Source organism: Piliocolobus tephrosceles, chromosome 2 (assembly GCF_002776525.5).
Source record: "Piliocolobus tephrosceles isolate RC106 chromosome 2, ASM277652v3, whole genome shotgun sequence".
Taxonomy (NCBI): Eukaryota; Metazoa; Chordata; class Mammalia; order Primates; family Cercopithecidae; genus Piliocolobus; species Piliocolobus tephrosceles.
In genome coordinates this window covers 108,169,474-108,188,215 of record NC_045435.1, presented here as the reverse complement: position 1 = coordinate 108,188,215, position 18,742 = coordinate 108,169,474, and the positions used below count along the sequence as shown (strand labels likewise).

The 18,742-nt window shown below is 37.9% G+C and overlaps 1 protein-coding gene across 3 annotated transcripts in view; it reads left to right on the top strand.

The window, feature by feature from the left end:
* The window catches only part of KCNMB2 (potassium calcium-activated channel subfamily M regulatory beta subunit 2), a 311,021-nt gene that overhangs the window by 253,677 nt on the left and 38,602 nt on the right, over window positions 1-18,742 (top strand). For 2 of the 3 annotated variants that reach the window (XM_023184816.2, XM_023184818.2), the window contains exon 2: window positions 14,727-14,849. In XM_023184816.2, coding sequence (XP_023040584.1) covers window positions 14,727-14,849 — 123 coding nt within the window. Of the gene's footprint in view, window positions 1-1,715; window positions 1,789-14,726; window positions 14,850-18,742 lie in introns of all 3 variants that reach the window. The other variant, XM_023184815.3, reaches the window with a different exon arrangement.

The window sequence follows — 18,742 nt, the reverse complement described above, 5'->3', positions numbered from 1 at the left end:
AGACCTCAAAGCTGGACTAGAGTGTTGGAGGGAAGGAAGTGAGAGAACAAGCCACCAAGCAGAAGCTGCTCTTCACCATGGGGGCCAATGGAGAGTAGAAGGACTCAGATACAGATGCCTCTAGCCCAGTCTCTGCTGTGGGACTGCAAGGCTGATACACTCCCTGAAGCACCATGGCATGAGGTGGAGGTTCCTATAGCCAAGAAGAAAGAGAAGCAGGGTTCTGAGAAGCGGATTAAGAAGGAACCTGTCGTCCAGAAGTCCAGCCTGCTATTTGGCATGGGGCTATCTGGGATCCAAGCCAGCTACCTCATCTCTGAACACCAGCAGGTGGCTCTTCTCATGCAGATGACAGCCAAGGAGTCTGAAAACAGCCCAGAGGACAAAACACCAAATCACCCCTCCCAGTCTACAGTGTGTTGGAAGGGAATAGCTAACTCTGCCTCAAAAAACAAAGATAAAGGGAACAAGAGAAATGAACAAGGAGAGGCCTTTCTGCACTGAGCTGCCATCTGAAGGGATATCCAGAATATCAAAGGGCTCATATGTGAGTGAATGGACATCAACACCAAGGACTTCATAGGCTGGACAGTGCCACATGAAACATTTAACCAGGGATATTACAAGGTTGCAAAGCAGCCACTGGCCCCAGGTACAGAGGTGAATACCAAAGGCCTGGACGGTAATATGCCTTTGCAGAACACCACCACCAACAGGCATGACAAGGTTGGCATCTTGCCTTGGCCCTTCACATGTCTGCCCTGTCCTGATGTCTGGGTCATTCTGTAGCTTCATGTTCCCCTATCCTAACTAGTCTCATAGTGCTGGGCTAGTAAGTAAGTCTCATTGTGCTGGGCTGAGGAAGTACGTTTTTGCCTCCCGGACCTCAAAGGCCAGCTGTCTCCTCTATCTTCCCCCAGCTTTCTCACCTTGGATCAACACCCGAACAGCCTCTCATAGTATTCACAACAAGCACCATCTAAAAAAAGGCTTGTATCCATGAGACATGTAGGTCTGGTTGTGTTTTATCAGGCGAAGGATTACACCAAGTGGAAGGAGGGCTGCAGGGGTTGCTGCTGGTCCCTCTCTTTGTTACTGTGGAACTGTTAGACCTGCAAGGCAGATCCATCCAAGTCTGGAATGAGGAAATACCATTCCACAGGTATAGCCAGTGCATAGGATGACAGAATCAAGATTAGACAAAATGATCATTATAACCAGCCCAGGAGCAGTGAGCACTAAGAGGACTCAGCCTTCATGGAGAAGTGACTGCTTCCAGGTCTGAAGCAAGGAATAACATGATGTATTCAAAACCCTCTGTCCTGCTGGAAAGGAGGGCTGGTAGTCACAGGTGGGAGGGTCTTAAGTCATCACCAGAGCTCTGTGAAGAGCCCCCTGGCCATAGACAGTATAGTTGGAGTGTGGTAAGGACAAGGCCAGGGGGACAAATGAGGCCACATTTGCTTGCATCCATCATCCTTTATGGCAAGTCATGCCTGGCCATTGTGGGAGATACTGGAATCCACAGCACCTAGGATGTAAAAAGCATTTGCGAAATGACAAGTCACTGTGGGGGATGGAGGGGACTCTGAATTAAAGATTTCTGCGACAATCAGGGAAATCTGAACTGATTCCATATTTGATGTTAAAAAAATTCCCATTAAATTTTTAGGTAAGATAATGGCATTATGGTTTGTTTTGTTTGTTTTTATAAGGACCCTTCCATAGAAATGTACTGAGAAAGTCTATGCAATGTGATTTGCTAAACAATACCCAGAAAGCAGACAGGTGTGAGTGGAATGGCACTGGCTATGGGCTGACAGGTGATGCAGCTGGGGCAGGGGGCATCCTTTGAGTTTTTATATTTTTGTAACTATCACTTTTAAACTTTTTATTATTGAGAATGTCAAAGACTCTGTAAACATGGTGAGGTAAACAAGATAATGGTCCCCAAGTGCCTATGTCACGACCCTGGAAGCTATGGGTATGTGACCTCACATGGGAGATTAACCAGGATTATCTGGGCTGGCCTAGGGTAATCACATGGGTCCTTGAAGTTTAAGAGCTTTTCCTGGCTGAGTCGCAGCAATACCAGAAGAAGCTGAAGACATTAGAGCCTGAGGTCCCTCTTCAGGCTTCTTCTGGTATCTGGCCTTGCCGGCCTTGGAGTAGGAGGCCGAGGAATGTGGTGACCTCTAGGGGCTGGGAACAGGAACCTCAGTCCCGCTCCTGCCAGCACCTTGACATTAGCCCAGTTAGGGAGGCAGATTTTGGACCTCTGACTTCCAGAATTGTAGCCTAAGAGTGCAGTGATTTGTTGTAAGTTACAATAGAAAACTCATGCACATAAAAACTATGTGCTGATTAAACAACATAAAATATAATATACTAAATAAAAACAGATTATGTGTATGACAAGACTCTATATTAAACCTCATTATAGATTCTTTTAATGCACTAATCTCAGACTGAAATAAAGTTGAGATTAAATCTAATATTTGTACTTGAATTATGTGTATCGCTGTCCTGGGTGTATGAAACACAGTTTGCTGATGATAAACAGCTGGACAGAGCTCTGGAAATGTCATCATGGGTGTTCCTGCCACTAATATTACCACTCTTAGGCTTGTAAAGCCAAGCAAGGAAGATACTATCTTACATTATAATGTAAATGAAAATGAAAAATAAACCATCTTACAAAACTTGGAAAGAGAAGAAAATGTATAAAAAGAGACAAAGAAGGTCATTATGTAATGATAAAGGGGTTAATTCAGCAAGAGGATATAATACTTATAAATATATATGCACACAACACTGGAGCCTCTAGATAACAAAAAGCAAATATTATTAGAGCTAAAGCAAGAGATAAATCCCAAGACAATAATAGCTTCAACACCCCACTTTCAGTATTGGACAGATCATCCAGACAGAAATCAGCAAAGAAATATTGGATTTAATCTGCACTATCGCATAAATTGAAGTAATAGATATTTACAGAACATTTCTTCCAGTGGCTGCAGAATGCACATCTTTCTCCTTGGCACATAGATCATTCTCAATGATAAACCATATGTTATGCCACAAATAAGTCTTTAAATATTCAAAAAAAATTGAAATAATATCAAATATCTTTTCTGACCACAATGGAATAAAACTAGAAATCAATATCAAGAGGAATTTCAGAAACTATACAAATGTATGGAAATTAAACAATATGCTCCTGAATGACCAGAGGGTCAATGAGTAAATTAAGAAGAAAATGAAAAATTTTATTGAAATAAAAATAGAAATACAATATACCCAAACCTATGGGATACGGTGAAAGCAGTAGTAAGAGGAAAGTTTATAGCAGTAGACACCTACATCAAAAAAGTAGAAAAACTTCAAATAAACAACCTAATGATGCACCTCAAAGAATTAAAAAAGCAGAAGCAAACCAAATCCATACTTAGTCAAAGAAAAGACATAACAAAGATTAGAGCAGAAATAAAGAAACTGAAATGAAGGAAAATAACACAAAAGATCAATGAAACAAAAAGTTGGTTTTTTGAAAAGATAAAGTTGAAAAACCATTAGCCAGACTAAGGAAACAAGACTCAAATAAATAAAACCAGAGAAGAAAAAGGAGGCAGTACACCTGATACTACAGAAGTTCAAAGGATCATTAGAGCATTAGAGCTCATACTATGAGCAACTATATGGCAATAAATTGGAAAACTTAGAAGAAATAGATAAATTCCTAGACACATACAATCCACTAAAATTGAACCAGAAAGGGACTCAAAACCTGAGTAGACCAACAATAAGTAATGAGATCAAAGCCCTAGTAAAAAGTTCCTGCAAAGAAAAGCCCAGGACCCAATGGATTCATTGCTGAATTTTACCAAACACTTAAAGAACAACTAATACCAATCCTACTCAAACTATTCAAAAAAAATAGAACAGTACATAACACTTCCCAACTCTTTCTGTTAGACCATTATTACCCAGATACAAAAACCAAAGACATCAAAAAAAGAAAATGACAGACCAATATCCCTGATGAATATCGATGCAAAAATCCTCAACAAAATAACAAATCAAACTCAACAACACATTAAAAAGATAATTCATCATGACCAAGTGAGATTTATCCCAGAGATGCATGGATGGTTCAACATATGCAAATCAATCAATCTGATACATCATATAAACAAAATGAAGGACAAAAACCATATGATCATTTCAATTGATGTTGAAAAAGCATTTAACTCTCTGAAGAATGTCAATGGTAGTTTAATAGGAATAGCATTGAATCTATAAATTACTTCGGGCAGTATGGCCATTTTCACAATACTGATTCTTCCTGTCCATGAGCATGGAATATTTTTCCATTTGTTTGTGTCCTCTGTGATTTCCTTGGGCAGTGGTTTGTAGTTCTCCTTGAAGAGGTCCTTCACTTCCCTTCTTAGCTGTATTCCTAGGTATTTTATTCAGTTTATAGCAAGCGTGAATGTGAGTTCATTTATGATTTGGCTCCCTGCTTGCCTGTTGTTGGTGTACAGGAATGCTTGTGACTTTTGCACATTGATTTTTTATATTGAGACCTTGCTGAAGTTGCTTATCAGCTTAAGAAACTTTTGGCCTGAGATGATGGGGTTTTCTAGATATAGGATCATGTCATGTGCAAACAAAGACAATTTGACTTCCTCTCTTTCTATTTGAATATGGTTTATTTCTTTCTCTTGCCTGATTGCCCTGGCCAGAATTTCCATACTATGTTGAATAGGAGTGATGAGAGAGGGCATCCTTGTCTTGTGCTGGTTTTCAAGGGGAATGCTTCCACCTTTGCCCATTTAGTATGATATTGGCTGTGAGTTTGTCATAAACGGCTTTTATTATTTTAAGATATGTTCCTTCAATACTTAGTTTATTAAGAGTTTTTAACATGAAGGGATGTGGAATTTTATCAAAGGCCTTTTCTGCATCTATTGAGATAATTATGTGTTTTTTTTTTTTTAGATCCGTTTATGTGATGAATTACGTTTATTGATTTGTGTATGTTACACCAGCCTTGTATCCCGAGGTTGAAGCCAACTTAATTGTGGTGGATAAGCTTTCTGATATGCTGCTGTATTCGGTTTGCTAGTATTTTATTGAGAATTTTTGCAGGCATGTTCATCAGTGATATTGGGATATAGGTTTTCTTTTTTTGTTGTATCTCTATCAGGTTTTGGTATGAGGATGATGCTGGCCTTATAGAATGTGTTAGGGAGAAGTCTCTCCTTTTCAATTTTTTGGAATAGTTTCAGAAGAAAGTGTATCAGCTTTGTACTTCTGGTAGAATTCAGCTGTAAATCCATCTGGTCCTCGGTTTTTTGGGTTTTTGTTTTTTTGTTGTTGTTGGTTGTTGTTGTTTGTTTGGTAGGCTCATTGTAGCACTATTCACAATAGCAAAGACATGGAATCAACCCAAATGCCCATCAATGATAGACTGGACAAAGAAAATGTGGTACATATACACCATGGAATACTATGCATCCATAAAAAGTAACAAGATCATGTTCCTTGCAGGGACATAGATGGAGCTGGATGTCATTATCCTAAACAAACTAATGTGGTAACAGAAAACCAAACATCACATGTTCTCACTTATAAGTGAGAGCTGAACAATGGGAACACATAGACACAGGGAGGGGAACTACACACACTGGGGTCTGTCAGGGAGTGAGGGGAGGGGAGGGAGAGCATTAGGAAAAATAGATAATACATGCTGGGCTTAATTACTAGGTGGTGGGTTGATAGGTGCAGCTAACCATCATGGCACATGTTTACCTATGTAACAAACCTGCACATCCTGCACTTGTACCCCGTAACTTAAAAATTAAAATTAAAAAAGAAAAAACAAAAAGAAATTAAAATAAACAATGTGATGTTGGTCACTGACTCAAAAAGAAAGCACTTAATAAAATACAATATCCCTTGATGATTAAAAAACTCTCAAAAAACTAGGCATAGAAGGAACATATCTCAACACAAGAAAGGCCATATATGACATACCCATAGCTGGTATCATACTGAATGGGAAAAAAGTGAAAGCCTTTTCTCTGAGATCTGGGACACACCAAGGATGCCTACTTTTACTACTGTTATTCAACATAGTACTGGAAGCCCTAGCTAGAGCAATCAGATAAGGGAGAGAAATAAAAGACATCCAAATTGGAAAGGAAGAAGTCAAATTATCCTTGTTCAAAGACTACATAATCTTATAAAAACCCTAAAGACTTCCCCAAAAACCTATTACAACTGATAAACAAATTCAGTAAAGTTGCAGGATACAAAAATCAACACACAAAAATAGTGGAATTTCTATATGCCAACAGCAAGCAATCTGAAAAAGAAATTAAGAAAGTAATTCCACTTACAATAACTACAAATAAAATAAAATATCTGGAAATAAACTTAACCAAAGAGGTGAAAGAACTCTACAATGAAAACTATAAAACAATGATGCAAAATATTGAAGAGTTCACAAAAAATGAGAAGATATTCCATAGTCATGGATCGGGAGAATCAATATTGTTAAAATGTCCATACTACCCAAAGCAATCTATAGATTCAATGCAATCCCTATCAAAATACCAATGGCATTCTTCACAGAAATAGAAAAATGATCCCATGATTTATATGGAACCACAAAAGACCCAAAGTAGCCAAAGTCATACTGACAAAAAAGAGCACAACAGGAGGAATCATATTATCTGACATCAAATTATGCTATACAGCTACAGTAACCAAAACAGCATGGCACTGGAAGAAAAAGAGACAAACAGACCAATGAGACAAAATAGAGAACCCAGAAATAAATCTACACATCTACATTAAACTCATTTCCAACAAAGGTAGCAAGAACATACATTGGGGGAAAAGATAGTCTTCTTAATAAATGGTGCTGGGAAAACTAAGTATCTATATGCTGAAGAATGAAACCAGACTCCATCTCTTGCCATGTGCAAAAAACAAATAAAAATGGATTAAAAACTTAAATCTAAGATCTCAAACCATGAAACCACTGTAAGAAAACATTGAGGAAGCTCTCAAGGATATTGGTCTGGGCAAAGATTTCTTGAACAATACCCCCAAAACACAGGAAAACAAAGCAAAAATCAACCAATGAGATCACATCAAGGTAAAAAGCTTCTGCATAGCAAAGAAAAGAATCAACAAAGTGAGGAGACAACCCACAGAATGGGAGAAAATATCTGCAATCTATCCATCTGACAAGGGATTAGTAACCACAATATATAAGGAGTTCAAACAAATCTACAGGAAAAAAATCTAATAATCTGATTAAAGAATAGGCAGAAGTTCTGAATAGACATTTCTTAATAGAAGACATACAAATGGCAAACAAGTATATGAAAAGGTGCTCATCATCACTGGTCATCAAAGAAATGCAAATTAAAACTACAGTGAGATATCATCTCACCCCAAGTTAAAATGGCTTTTATCCAAAAGACAGGGAATAACAAATGCTAATGAGGATGTAGAGAAAAGGGAACCCTTGTACACTGTTGGTGGGAATGTAAATTAGTACAACCACTATGAAGAACAGTTTGGAGGTTCCTCAAAAAAATAAAAATAGAACTACCATATAATCCAGCAAATCCACTGCTAGATAAACCCAAAAGAATGCAATTCAGTATATCAAAGAGATACCTGTACTACTATGTTTGTTGCAGCACTATTCACAATAGCCAAGATTTGGAAGCAACCTAAGGATCCATCAACAGATGAATACATAAAGAAAATGTGGCACATATACACAATGAAGTACTATTCAGCCATAAAAAAAAATAGATCCTGTCATTTATTCCAACATAGATAGACCTGGAGGTCATTACATTAAGTGAAATAAGTCAGGCACAGAAAAAAAAAAAGTTTGCATGGTCTCACCCATTTGTGGAAGCTAAAAGTTAAAACAATTGAATTCATGGAGATACAGAGTAGAAGGATGGTTACCAGAGGCTGGAAGGAGAGTTGGAAATGGAATGAGGATGGTTAATGGATACAAAATATAGTTACATAGAATGAATACGATCTAGTATTTGGAATATTTAGAATAATGAATAAGATCTAGTCACAACAGGGTGACTGCAGTTTACAATAATTTATTGCACATTTTAAAATAACTAAAAGAGTAATAATTGTATGGTTTGTAACATGATGAAATGATAAATGCTCGAGGTGATGGATACCACATTTACCCTGATATGATTATTACCCATTGGATGCCTGTATCAAAATAACTCATGTACCCCATAATATATGCAATACTATGTACCCATAAAAATCAAAAAGAAAGACAGAAAAGCAGTCTGCAATAAAAATCCAAAGAATATATTATCTCTTATTTCATTCTTCTCAAAAGACAATAGTGTCCTGCAATTCACTCTTCTTTTCCTCTACAACTGGGCAGCAAGCAGGGCTATTCACTCAAGCTTCTAGGCATCAAATTGGGAGAGAAAAGTATTTTTCATTCTTGTTATGAAGCATTATCAAGAGACTATTCAGTGGTACTTACTATTTCCCAAAATTGTACTGACATTTAAGGGGTAGGTAGAGAAATAAGAATCCACAAAAGAAATTGAAGGAGCAGCTAGATAATGAGAAGGAAAGCCAAGAGATCATTGTCCTCTAAGTCAAGGTTGCAAAGCATTTACAACATTTCTCTTTATAGTAGAAGGAAATGAGCAACAATATCAAATTCAGCAAGCTGAGAGCTTAAGTAAATGTGGAGAGACAACTATGATATATACCTGCTGGGAAGTCATAGAAACCTTGGAAGAGAGCTGGTCTGGCGTAGTACAGATGTTGATTTGTTATTCTGACTCTTCCATGGACTGCACTCCTTAGAAGCAGGTCTGAATGTTTTGGTCACCACAGTACCTAGAACAGCATCTGGAATGTAAGAGGCACTTATAAATGTTTGGCAAATAAATGAACTAAAACAAAGTAAAGTATGTAGCGGATTTGGAGGGAAAATATCCCAATGACATTTAAAATAGATTTTAATAAGATGCACCAATATTTTCTTATTTAAATCACTAAGTCTAAAATTATTACCACATATTTAGCTTCTTCCCCAAAGGCCCTGAAGCCAAAACAACTCAATTCCTAAGAAGAACATGTAATTTACAGCCTACAAAGATAAAGTCTCATACATTAGAAGCAATCCTAAGTTTCTGTGCTTAGAGTGACCTTTTGAGTTGCCAGTGATGTCATTAGTGTTACAGTTTTATGCAAGATTAGGCATGTAATTATGTGTTAAATAGTTCCATGGGCTCCTGCTTGCTCATTTAATAAAGCAGAGTTCATTAAGATTATCCCAAATGCGTAACTCAGGGCCACTGACACTAGAAAACTGCAACCACTTTGTTTTTTTCCTACCCTATATCTCACTTGCCCTTGTAGCTGTCACCTTGAGGCCTCAGCACTGGTAGGAAGTGAGAAGAGCCACTGCGAAGTGGCACCCAGCAGAAGCTTCTAGAAGCAGAAAGAGTATCCATAAATAATAAAACTTAAATGAAATCAGAACCTGAGAGGTTATAGTCGTGTTTCTTGGCTGCCCATCACAATTACCTGGACAGCTTCCAAAAATACATTAATGCCAGAGACCCACCCCCAGAGGTTCTCACTGGTCTTGAGTGAGACCCAGGCATTAGTATTTTTTAAAAGTTCTTCCAGATAATTCTAATGTGTGGCCAGCATGTGTGACCAGCATTCAGAGGCACTGTCTTTATGTTTTTCTCTCTCAGAATGGGTATCAGAACTTAATGCTAATGAGAAAGTACTTCAGATTTTATCACCCTATATCTCGGAAAACCACTTTTCCTCATTGAGTGCCACTGACCCATAAGAAAAAAAAAAAAAAGTCAATAGTCTAAATGTACAAGCACAAAGTGACTTAATCGAATTTTTTTACAAAACGAAAAAAATCAATCTATTTGTTTTTAAGTTTAATAACGGGGTGAAAAAGAAGTAACCTATTGGTTAGTGTGTGCCACTAACCAATTATTATGTTATTATGTTTCATGGTCTACTTTAAACACTTTTACATGTATTGTTTTATTTAGTCTCCCAAGCAACGTAGAAAGGCAAATATTATTATTCCCATTTTTACGGTCAAGGAAACAAAAACTCAGAGATGTTAAATTGACTTGTCCAAAGTCACAGAGTTGGCATATGGTGATGCCAGGAGGCAAACAAACAAATGGCCCCATCTGCTGCTCTCACTCATCTCTTTTCATCAGGCCATGCTGCCCTATCTAAAGGAAACCTTAGTGAATGATACTTCACCAAGCAATAGAAATTTTCTCTCCAAGCCAATGTAAGGGATAGATGGAGCTGGACAATCAAGAGAAGGAAAGAAAAGAAGTAGAGTAAGAAGAATGAAATTCAGTGCAAGCTAAGAGAAGGGTCAGAAAGGAGACATCAACTGCACCCAGCAGATGAGTCACAGTGCATGAGGCCAAAGTCATACTAAATGGCCACATTTCCCAACAGCTACTTAGATGGTCAAGGCAGCAGATACAACCAGTGTGTTACCATGTGTCCTGGATTGTGCTGTAAGGCTGCATAAGACACAGTCCTGCCCTACAGATGCGTATAACCTAGCATGGGAGGCAGATTTGCACACAAACAGGATGGATTTTGCCTTGCCTTAGCAGAAGTAAGTACCGAGAACTGAGAGCAGAGATGAAGAAGCTGTTCGTATGGGTCAGAGAAGACTTCACAGAAGAGGGTCATCTGAGATGGCTTTGAAACAGGGTAACTCATTCACCATGAAGACAGAAGGAATGGCCGAACTGAATCATGGAAATAGAAACTAGCAAGGTGTATGTTTGAGAAATGGAAAGGGCCCTTTATAAATTTCTGAGACAGGGAAATTATCCCATTCTCACTGACTCCCTCCTTTTACTCAGGGCTGAGATTGTGTCTTCTAGCTTTGAATTTTTATGTCATACTCATCTGCAGTTATATAGGAATGGTTCTGCCAGGTTCACTCCAGTTCCTAGATCATTTAATGGTGGAATTAGATTCAGGTTTCCTCTCCTCACTGCCCACAGCTCTGTGCAGCCACTATACAACGCTTATCTCTGTTTTATGTTAGGATTCCAAATTGCAAAATTGTATAACGTAGTTTCTTTTTTGGTCTCTATATTCCTATCCTGATCACAATTCAAATGATAAATTTCTTGTCCTATAAAATGAGCAAAATTGAATTAATTTCTTAAGGTGTTCAGAAAGGCTGTCTTTGAGCTGGGAAAGAACTTCCAAGCCAGCTTCCATTAACACATTTGGAATTCTAGGTGTTTCTTTGAAGCCTGGAAATTTTTTTTTAACGTGCACAGAACCTTTATACTATTGCCTTTAAAGCAGCTACTTCCTTTTGTTTTAATTAACAATGACTTTAGCAGGTTTTAAATAATGGTTTGTCTTCATGAAAGAAAACTAGGGTGGAAACACTCCAAATCCACTTTTTGGGATAAACAGAGGAGTCATTAAGTCCTTTCCAACAAGATTTAGACAGTTCATTAGAATAAATATATATTTCATCTCCCACTTTCTATATCATCTTAAAACAGAGCAAAGGTACAGTGCTGGAATCATGACACACAGTCTGAAAAATATTCTAAATGTACTGAAATCATTGCAGTGCCTTTCACTTTGTAGTTTCAAAACATTTATAATTTGTATGATGTGTCTATTAAATCTGCCTAATAGCCAGGAACAGGACAGCACTCAGGAATTTATTGGTTTACTCAGACTCAAATTGTGACCAAACCCTGTGAAGGAATGACTAAAGCAATCAGAGGATTCCACTGGAGTCCAAGTTGAAATAACTTCTTGAAAGTTTAAGCCAATCCTCATTCTTATGATGTAATTCATTCAATTTAGATTAAAAGTATTCTTATTTCCTGAAAGTTAACTGGTTTTAATAATGGATGTAGTCCCTATTCTATTTGATATTTTAGAGATGCTCAAAAAGAAACATAAATGACTTTAAACAACCCAGACCTAAGCCATTTAAACAGACAGCAGATTTAATTTCTATGTCTTTCTAAATCTAGAGTCTAGGACATCCATTCAGGTGAATCCTTTGATTCCTGCCATTATCCTAGAACAAGGGTAGATGTATGAATTCTTGCATCTATACTGGTTACTAAACTACCAGCCTCTGTTCTACCTCCCACAGTCTCTGTTACTCATAGCTCTGATGCTGACCCAAGGGTTGTAAAAGGAGATCAATTCCCAGACCTAATCCCAGAAAGTAAATACACAACAACATAGTATATGCTTAGATCCATTCTTCAATTTATTGAATCACAAAATATTGGCGCTGAGAGGAATCTTAGAAGCTAACAGTTTCAAACTCTCCATGGTACAGAGTAAGTCCTAGAGATGTTAAGTGACTTTCTCAAGGTCACACAGCTAGTTAGTGACAAAACTGGGCCCATAACCAACCACTTACTATGAGTGCATGCTCTGATCCCTTGCTACTCAGTGTTGTCTGCAGACCAGCAATATCAGCATCACTTGAGAGCTTGTTAGAAAGGCAGGCTCTCAGGCTCCACCCAAGACCCTCTAAAGCAGAATTTGCATAGTAACAATTTTTTTTTTAAACAGGGTGTCCCTGTGTCATCCAGGCTGGAGTGGTGCAGTGACACAACCACGGCTCACTGCAGCCTGGAACTCCCAGGCTAAAGCTATCCTCCCACCTTGGCCTCCTGAGTAGCTGGTACACACTACTACAGGCACACACTACGACACGTGGCTAATGTATTTTATTTTTAATTTTGTGTAGAGACGGGATCTTGCTATGTTGCCAGGTCTGGTCTCAAATTCCTGGACTCAAGTGATCCTCTCTACTAAGCCTCTCAAATTGCTGAGATTACAGGCATACGCCACCACAACTGGCCCAAATCTTTAGGTCATTCATATGCACATTACAGAGCTGAAGCCAAGCCAGGCACATTGGCAAGCACCTGTAGTCCCAACTACTGGGGAAGTTGAGGAGGTAGGATTTATTTTATCTAGTTAGTTAGTTAGTTAGTTAGTTAGTTAGTTAGTTTTGAGATGGAGTCTCGCTCTGTCACCCAGGCTGGAGTGCAGTGGCGAGATCTCAACTCACTGTAAGCTCCGCTGCCCAGGTTCAAGCCATTCTCTTGCCTCAACCTCCCAAGGAGGTGGGACTACAGGCACCCACCACCATGCCGGGCTAACTTTTTCTATTTTTAGTAGAGACAGGGTTTCATCATGTTAGCCAGCATGGTCTCAGTCTCCTGACCTCATGATCCACCCGCCTCGGCCTCCCAAAGTGCTGCGATTACAGGCGTGAGCCACTGGGCCTGGCCAGAGGTAGGATTTCTTGAACTCAGGAGTTTGAGGATGCAGTGAGCTATGATTGTGCATGGGAATAGCTGCTGCATTTCTGCCTGGGAAATGTAGCAAGTTCTCATCTCTAAAGAATATATTTTTAATTTAAAAACTAAAAGAATTGAAGGCAAGTAGATGTTGGTTTGAAGCATGGTTCTACCTCTTCCAGCTGTAAGCAAAAATCTCAGACTCCTGAAAGCATCATTTAGAATCTGGAAATGATATCACTACCCACCTTGCAGAGTTTTCATTGTATAAGCACAACATAGATATATACATATGTATTTCATGAAATATGTATGTGCATAAATAATATATTCAAAGTTCATGGCATATAGTAGAGAATATGGTATACAGTAGCTAATGTTATTTCCCGTCTCATGCTTATCATTAATATTGGTTATCATTAATATTGTGCTTATCATTAATATTGTGCTTAACTGAAAGCCACTAATGACTATGCATCCATGAAGGAATCACCAGTCTTCCTTCCTTGGTTCTAATGTGTTAAATATCATTTTAACTTTTATGTATGATTAAGACTTCTTTATTTAATGTTCATAACTCCCAAGAAAATTATTATTATGTGGAAAACAAATAATAATAGCTAACTACTTTTAGTGCTGTGCTTAGAGAGGAAAGAACATCTGCCAAAGCCAAGTCATAATAACAATAAAAAAAAAACCCCACAACATTCTTAATATATCTTGACTCTAGATCCTACAAACCTGGTTTCTCCAGAAGCCAGAGAGTATCAGCTGCCACTGATGCTGTAATTTTCTTAGGCAGAGACTCAACTGCCGTGGGCAGATGCCACAACAGCGGCAAAAGTGGGGCACGGTTAAAAGATGACATTTCATCACCAACATGTCACACTTGTCAGCATTTAAAAAAAAAAAAACAGATTGAAAAGAAGAAGTCAAATTTTAGTATCCAAATCTGAACTAAAATTTTGGAAAAATACAGCATAGTAAAGAGTGTGAAACCGTACCAAAGTGATATTTTGAAGGAGATATTTTGGGGAAAATGTGACTTTAACATCAATTAGAAAACCATGTTTTCCTAAGGCAGTAATTCTCAATCCCAGCAGTGCATTATAATCAGCTAAGGAAGCTTTAAAAAGATCGAATGCAAATTTCTGAGAGAGGACCAGGCTCCAGTGCTTTTTCAAAAATTCCCAGTCAATTTTAATATGCAGCCGGGATTGAGAACCACTGCCCCTATGGCATCACAACCCTGTTGTTAAGTAAGAGGCCATCCACTGAGAGCTCTTCGTTGCTGTTAACTTCAGTGTGTACCTCTTCTAGGTCTTTTTGCCATTCCTCCAGGACATCCACCATAAGGAAAGGAGACCCTGGACCAACATTCTCTAAGATGTTTATATGGACCAGTGGCCGGACCTCTTCATCTTATAGACATGATGAAAAAAGGTAAATGCACTGGGATTCTGGGAACTCTTCAGAAGCATTTAACCTGACTTTCCAAAGAGGATACTGACAGGAAAGTAGTAGGCAACTGAGCCTTGTGCTTTGCAATGTGCGGATGGACTCTATACTACAGGAGTAGGGTTTCAGACACTTCGGCCTTCCTTCTCTTTTTACTTTACATGTTTGCTTTCAGCACATACCCTTGCAAAAGTTGTTCCCTGTCAGAAATTCCCATGTCACAAGCTCTTTGCTTAGCTAACTCCAGCTCTGCCTTCAGATATCCAATGTGAACCACCACTCCCATCAGCCTCTTTAGCCAAACAGACTGTGTTGTTGAATTTCCAGCACCTAGCACTGTACCTGGCACATGGCGCTCAATAAATACTGAGCACCAAATGTATTAATAATAATTTGTTAACTGAATTAATTTTATTAATTAATAATAAAAATTAAATAATAAAATATAATTAAAATAATAAATACCAAGAACCACTGGCAATTCAGTTTCTTCTTCCAAAGTGATGAAAACTGCATTTCTGGGCACTGGACATACGGCAGGGAAGGAAAACAGAAACTATGAGAGGAGGAAAAGAGGACAGACAAATCCACTGAGCCCTCAAAAATCATTGGAAGAATAGTCTAGGGGAAGGGAAAAATGAGGGAATAAGAAGAAAGATAAAGGGCAAAGGCAGCATTAATAAAAGACAAGATGACCATTGTGCAACTCAATCCAGTCCTCTCACTTGGGTTTAGGGAATAAATGTATTCATAAAATTCTCTAGTCATTTTTAAATATTTAGTCTTCCTCTTTCCCATGACCTTGCACTATTATTTGGGTTAAGTGAAGCTAAATTTTAAGTATAACTGCCTTTACCAGCATATTGCAACAGAAGCAAGTTGCAAATCAGGCAGAATCTGATAGAAATCAGGATCGATTTGGTTGAAGGAAATTTGTGAAAAACTGATAAAATTAAAATTAAATAAAAATTAAAAATTACAATTGATAGAAGTTGGTAAGGCACAAGGAGAAGAATCTGAAGGAGGTTTGCCTGAATACTGTTTTCAGAGCTGATACTTTTATTTTCCTTCTAAAACCTCAATTGCCTCACATTTAAAAATTATTTTAAAAATTTCAAAAGCAAAGTTGTTCTTCACAATAATTATATATTACAGCAAAAATTGGGAAGCAACTTGAAAATTCACAATAGAAAATCTGCTAAATAAATCACTGCATGTAATATACCACTTAGCACTTTAAAATGCTTTGACATAATATTAACTGAAAAAAGCAAGTTGAAAATTTGCATACAAACTATGATTGCAGCCACAAAAAGTATACATAGGCAAAAGCCTGGAAGAAATAGCATGGTTTTTACTGCTCTACTTTCCAAATGCTTTGTAACATATCGTTACCTTAATTATGGAAAAAAATAATTATATGATATTTAACTAAAATTATAGCCCAGAAGGCAACTAATGTTGCCTTGTCAGCATTTAAAAAACAAGTCCCAGTGCTCATCACGACACCAAGCAAATTAACTGAAAATTTACTTTACTTGATCATCTCTAGGTTTTCACTGCTTTTTCTCAAGGTTGAATCAAATTATTTTTCATTTGCTTTCAAGTTGAATCATCTTTCAGCAAGATCTTTTCTTTAACACTGTCAAATTTCACATGTCATTTCAAATTCTATATGTGAAAGTGCAGAAAGGCAGAGATTTGGTCCTGCAACTTCCGTCCCAGGACCAAATCCAAGAGTTTTGTTGCCCTACAGGAATATGGTAACTGTCAACAGCCAGCTGTCCTGAAATTCTGAAGGCAAGTGAAGTGTAATGTATTTCTTTCACCTTCTATTTACTCTCAGCAAATAATTCAATACATTTTGCTACTTTTTATGAACAAAGGAATTAACATTTAAGACACAATTACTGTGTCCTGTAGGTTTTAATTGTGTTCTCTTAAGATAGAGATTACTATGCCCACTTCACAGATGAGGAAACTGAGGCTTTTTAAATAACAGAGAGATTTTCAATAACTTCCAAAGGCCCAACAACTAGCCAGTGATTCAATCAGGATTTGAACCCAAGCTGATGCTCTCTCCCTGTACCCCAGTACCTGCCCATGCTCTTGTCAAACTTGAAATACTTGGAGTAATAGTGAACAGCCAAGCCCACAAGGGAAAAAGTGTGTTAAAATAGAGTTGGATATTGCATATCAAAGAAGATAATAAACATGTGACTGACAAACTGGTAATATTTGTGGAGTTTGAAAGGCGTGAACAATTAGCTTACTATATTCTGCATCAATAAGATTCTATGAAACTGAAATTACTGCTTTAATTTTTTATTTTTAAAGTATAATTTCAGGACTATGGGATTTATAATAATTAAAATATTGACTATGAAGAAATCATTTTTCAGCGAGCTTTATTTATGGGATGGGGATGCAAAAGCTTATTAAATAAGTCTGCATGGCCAAAAAGTACAAGCAATAGAATCTGCCATTAAGCTGGCATCCTTAGTTTAATGTTGGAAGTTCATTTGCCTGTGCTTTTTTCTTGACCACATCTTCGTCTTTGCTGCTTAATTCACAAACTCTTGGAAGATCCGACTCAGATTTTAAACAGAATTTGAGCAGTATCTGTGGCTCTGTTTAAGGTGCTCTCGGTGGCAGTAAACATGGTGATAATGAAGATGATGATGGCTGACAATTAATCTACATAATTAAGGTCCTCAAGTTAATTATTTAAAAATAAATTAACTAGATTGTCTGACAGCACTGCCTCAAATTGCTGGTAATTCAGTTTCTCCTCGTTCTGCAAACCTGGCCTCTGTGTGTGCCTGGTTTCTCCAGCTGTGTTCCCACAGCAATCCCAGAAGCCAGGCTGTCCAAAATCCTCAGCTGCTCTCCACACCTCCTCTTCCTGAGAACAGGGCCAAGTATGTCAGGATATTGGATTCCCTGGGATTACTCAAATGGTAGAATACCAGGAAACCAGCTTAAGGGCAGGCAGAGCAATTTAAGAGGAAGGAAAAGTTCACTGAAAATTCTGAAACCAAATGTTTTCTTGCTCAGAAGAGATGGAAGTCAGTTTTACTTTTTTTTCTTCATTTTAATTCCAAGCCAGATCTTTTTCTGATCATCTTCTATATGCAAAACATAAGGTCCTATCTTCATCTTCCATTCTGCAACGCAGCAATATGGAGAAATATTTTTTTCTTCTCACAACAAACTTCTTTGTTAGTTGAACTTACTTTAATCCCTAAATTTCTTTTCTTTTTTTTTTTTTTTTTTTTGAGATGGAGTCTCACTCTCTCGCCCAGGCTGGAGTGCAGTGGCGCAATCTCGCTCACTGCAACCTCTGCCTCCCAGGTTCACGCTATTCTGCCTCAGCCTCCCTAGTAGCTGGGACTACAGGTGTCTGCCACCATGCCTGGCTAATGTTTTTTGTTTGTGTCTGTGTGTGTGTATTTTTAGTAGAGATGGGGCTTCACCATGTTAGCCGGGATGGTCTCGATCTCCTGACCTCGTGATTCGCCCACTTCAGCCTCCCAAAGTGCTGCGATTACAGGCGTGGGCCACCGTGCCTGCCCTGATCCCTAAATTTCAAGCAGCAAAAAAAAACAGAATAATTAATTTAGAAATTAAAAAAGAGAGAGGTTTCTAAGCTAAGGGCATTAAAGACTGTTAATCAAATATTCTTTAAATTGTTTGTATTAAATATTGAAGTGATACAAATGAATATTTATTACATATGTTAATATACAAAGAATGATATTATAAACATCCAGGTAGCCATCATTCAGCTTAAAAAACAAAACAATCAGAATTTTTGAAGCCCTGGAGGATGCTTTCCTAATACTATTCTACTCCCCATCCCAGCACCCAACCCAGAG